Source organism: Myotis brandtii, unplaced genomic scaffold (genome assembly GCF_000412655.1).
Source record: "Myotis brandtii unplaced genomic scaffold, ASM41265v1 scaffold43806, whole genome shotgun sequence".
NCBI lineage: Eukaryota > Metazoa > Chordata > Mammalia > Chiroptera > Vespertilionidae > Myotis > Myotis brandtii.
In genome coordinates, this window is record NW_005366759.1 from 1 (window position 1) to 3,095 (window position 3,095).

Consider the following 3,095-nt stretch of genomic DNA (forward strand, 5'->3'; position numbering starts at 1 on the left):
TAATTAATGAAATAAATACATAATTTTAAAAGGTAGAACAAAAATGTAAAATATTAAAATTTTTCCTAGGAAACAAAGACCTATGTAATTTCTGAAGCATCTGATTTGAAAGTTTACGAACTTTGGAGTGGATTTGACTCCACTACTTAAGAGTTGGGCCATGGAAATTTCTGAGAATTCTTTCTTTCCTTGTTGAGGAAGAGTGGTGCCTACCTCTCCCAACTTCAAGATCTTTTTTCCACTTCCTGCCCCACTTGATGCCCAGCACCTGGCCATATTCTTCCCCATACCAGACCAGCAGCTCACAGCCCGCCTTAATGACCTTGCAGGTTCAGTAGAAAATCTGCCTGTGATATTGAAAGGCCACCAGGTTCTGTTCTTCACCATTTGGGGCACAGTTCACATACCTGGGATTGAGGCAGATGAAAGGAAAGAAAACCACAAGTGATGAGTTCCTACTACCTGTCATATCCATGTCCAGCTCCTCACTGATGCTCAAGGCCCTCAGCTCTGATGTCACCCACTCCCCCCAGTGCTCCTGGGGAAGCTTCTGTTCAATGTCTGAGCCTCTGTCACAGGTCATATGAATTCCTGTCGCCATGTCTGGCTTACTTGGAGTGCTCATCTTGCTTAGTACCATTTCCAAAGCCTGATTCCAGACTTTGCTATAAAACCCGGTGACCTCTAGCTTCATTAAGCTCTAAATCAGGTTCTGTGTCAAACCACAAAACTTGGTTTTTGATCTAGGACTCTGCTTCTGGATTAGCTCACATCATTCAATACTCAGACCAAGTCTATCTTCTCTTGAGAGGCCTTTCTCAAATAGCTCCACACCTTATTTAGGACATCATTCACTTGCCTCTCCCAGTTTCTCACATAGGTCTCTTTGTCTTAGCAAAATAACACAGAACAATAGTAGTTTATTCATAATCTGTATCCCCTGATGAAAGAGAGCCCCTCAGGAAAGGGGGGCTCCATAACCACTATAACTCTACAAGCTTCAGATCCCAGTTCTAGTTAGAACTAAGGCTTAGATGATTTGCTTCACTCGCAGTTTTAGGTTATCCAGGCACTGTGCACTTTTAAAAAATAGGAAAATTATAGTTAAATATTTCTGAAATCAATGTTTCCATGTCTGTCTGCAATAAGTCCTCCATAAGGACAATGGGCTATGTGATCTGTTCAAGTTATTAATTTCTTTGTCTAAACTGGAACATATTACGTGTTTAATTAATGTCAAGTAAATAAAGTGTAAGCCAGGGTCCTCAAGGTTCCCCAGTGCCCAAATTGGAGATATGTATTTTGAGGACATATGCTATACTTTCACCTCCTTTTTTCCTAAATGTCTCTTGATGTGAAAGATCAGTGTATGGGGAAAAAAGAGGAACAGAGGACTGAGGGAGACCACTGTGAGAGGTGTTATGAAAAGGAAAGATATATGTGCTTGTGAGGCATGAGTTTCCTCTCTGGCACCCAGAAGCCTATTGACCTTACCACATCCAGTTGGCCTGAGATGTATCCTTTCCATCCACATACTCATAGCACTTTCTCCCTTTGGTGATCTATATTTCAAAAAAAAAAATAAGTTAAAGGCTTTTTCTCATTCTTGTGTGGATGTAGCAGAAGAATTATTTTACTCTACTGTCATCAAATTTCTTTCAGCCTACATGGGGATTCAACTGCCAATGGTGATCACAGGATACTGTTCTTACTCATAATCTACAGGTCTGAGTTAATTTGTCCACAAAGAGCAGGAGCCCCACAAGGGATGAGCTGGTACCACTTTGCTCCCACTTACCCTCTGATCCTTAGAGAGAACTCCTTGTTCATGCAAAGTCTGCTCAGTACACAGAGATAACAATATTATCCCCACCCATGTCCTAATATGTAGAAGGTTGGGGGCCCACCAAGCCACAGGAAGGACATGGGAAGCCATAACAAGGGAAAGAGGTAAACTTCTCACCAGCAAGGAGTATCCATTGCTGGCTGTGTCTTTATCTTCTGTGATCTGGCCCTCATAAGGGCCAAAGTGCAGGCCCACCAGCAGATCACATTCCTCATTCCACACTCCAAGTCCAGCTGCAGGGATGCCTGAACTGGCAGATCACATTCCTCATTCCACACACAAGCCCAGCCACAGGTCTGATGGTCTGATTCTCAACTCAGGAGGCAGAGTGAGGGCTGAGCAGTTGGCATGCCCTTTGTCCATTGCACTGTCTTTTACAAATGTAGAGGTCCCTTGCACACCACAGCTGTCAATGAAGAAGTTCTTACACTTCTCACAATCTGGAGGCAAGAACAACAGGGATTAGTGAAGGTATAGTGCATGTTGCTGAAAATAAAGAGTTTCTGAAAGAGCCCAGACACTCACCTCATTGAGCCTCAATCCTGTACTCCAGGTAATGAGAGAAAGAAAATGATTTGGGGACCAATGACCAGATGAAATTATTGCATCAAGACATAACATGCTCCTTGGTGAGGGTCAACTTACCAAGTCATCATCCTGGGGCTTGCTGACCTCTTGGTACACAGGGCCCTTTCTTTCTCATAGGCTATTCACCCTCACTTCCATCTCCTCTCTCCTGAGTTCAACATTGGAAAAGAGCAGATGAACAAGGGTTGTAGGGTCTGAAACATTAGTCCCTGTCTTGCCAGAAAACACACAATCTCCTCCCATCAAATTATCACCTGTCCTTCAATACACTTTGGTATTTTACTCTGCTAACTAAGAGTCTATGACTCCACACTGACTACCTATGGCCAATTCAATTTTAGTTCATCGATCTTCCCATTGTCAGGTTCAACTTCCCAATCTTTACACATTCATAAAATATGTAGTGAGAGCACATTATATGTTAGGCATTGAGTAAAGGCCTGGGCATACAACACCAAGAATGTATGGTTGCTGTTATCACAGATAAATTTATTTGACAAGTTTCTTGTGTTGATTGTTTTAAATTTAAGTTAATGCTTTCAAATGATATGTGAACCATGTATTCTTATGTTCACTTCACAGATTAACATTCAGGAACTTAGAAAGTTTGTAAGATTTGCTCAAAGCTCCAGTGCTAACTCCAGTCTCAGCTTAGTCCAGC

At 42.1% G+C, this 3,095-nt stretch overlaps 1 protein-coding gene across 1 annotated transcript; it reads right to left on the minus strand.

Annotated features, from left to right (window-relative positions):
- Positions 1 to 213: 213 nt before the first annotated feature.
- Positions 214 to 2,286, minus strand: LOC102240554 (histone-lysine N-methyltransferase PRDM9-like; the record flags this gene model as incomplete). Its single annotated transcript, XM_014546243.1, is given in 4 exon segments — positions 214 to 407; positions 1,495 to 1,562; positions 1,964 to 2,096; positions 2,199 to 2,286. Coding segments are annotated over 4 exon segments (483 nt in total), but the record flags the coding sequence as incomplete, so codon positions are not given.
- Between the last annotated feature and the right edge of the window lie 809 nt (positions 2,287 to 3,095).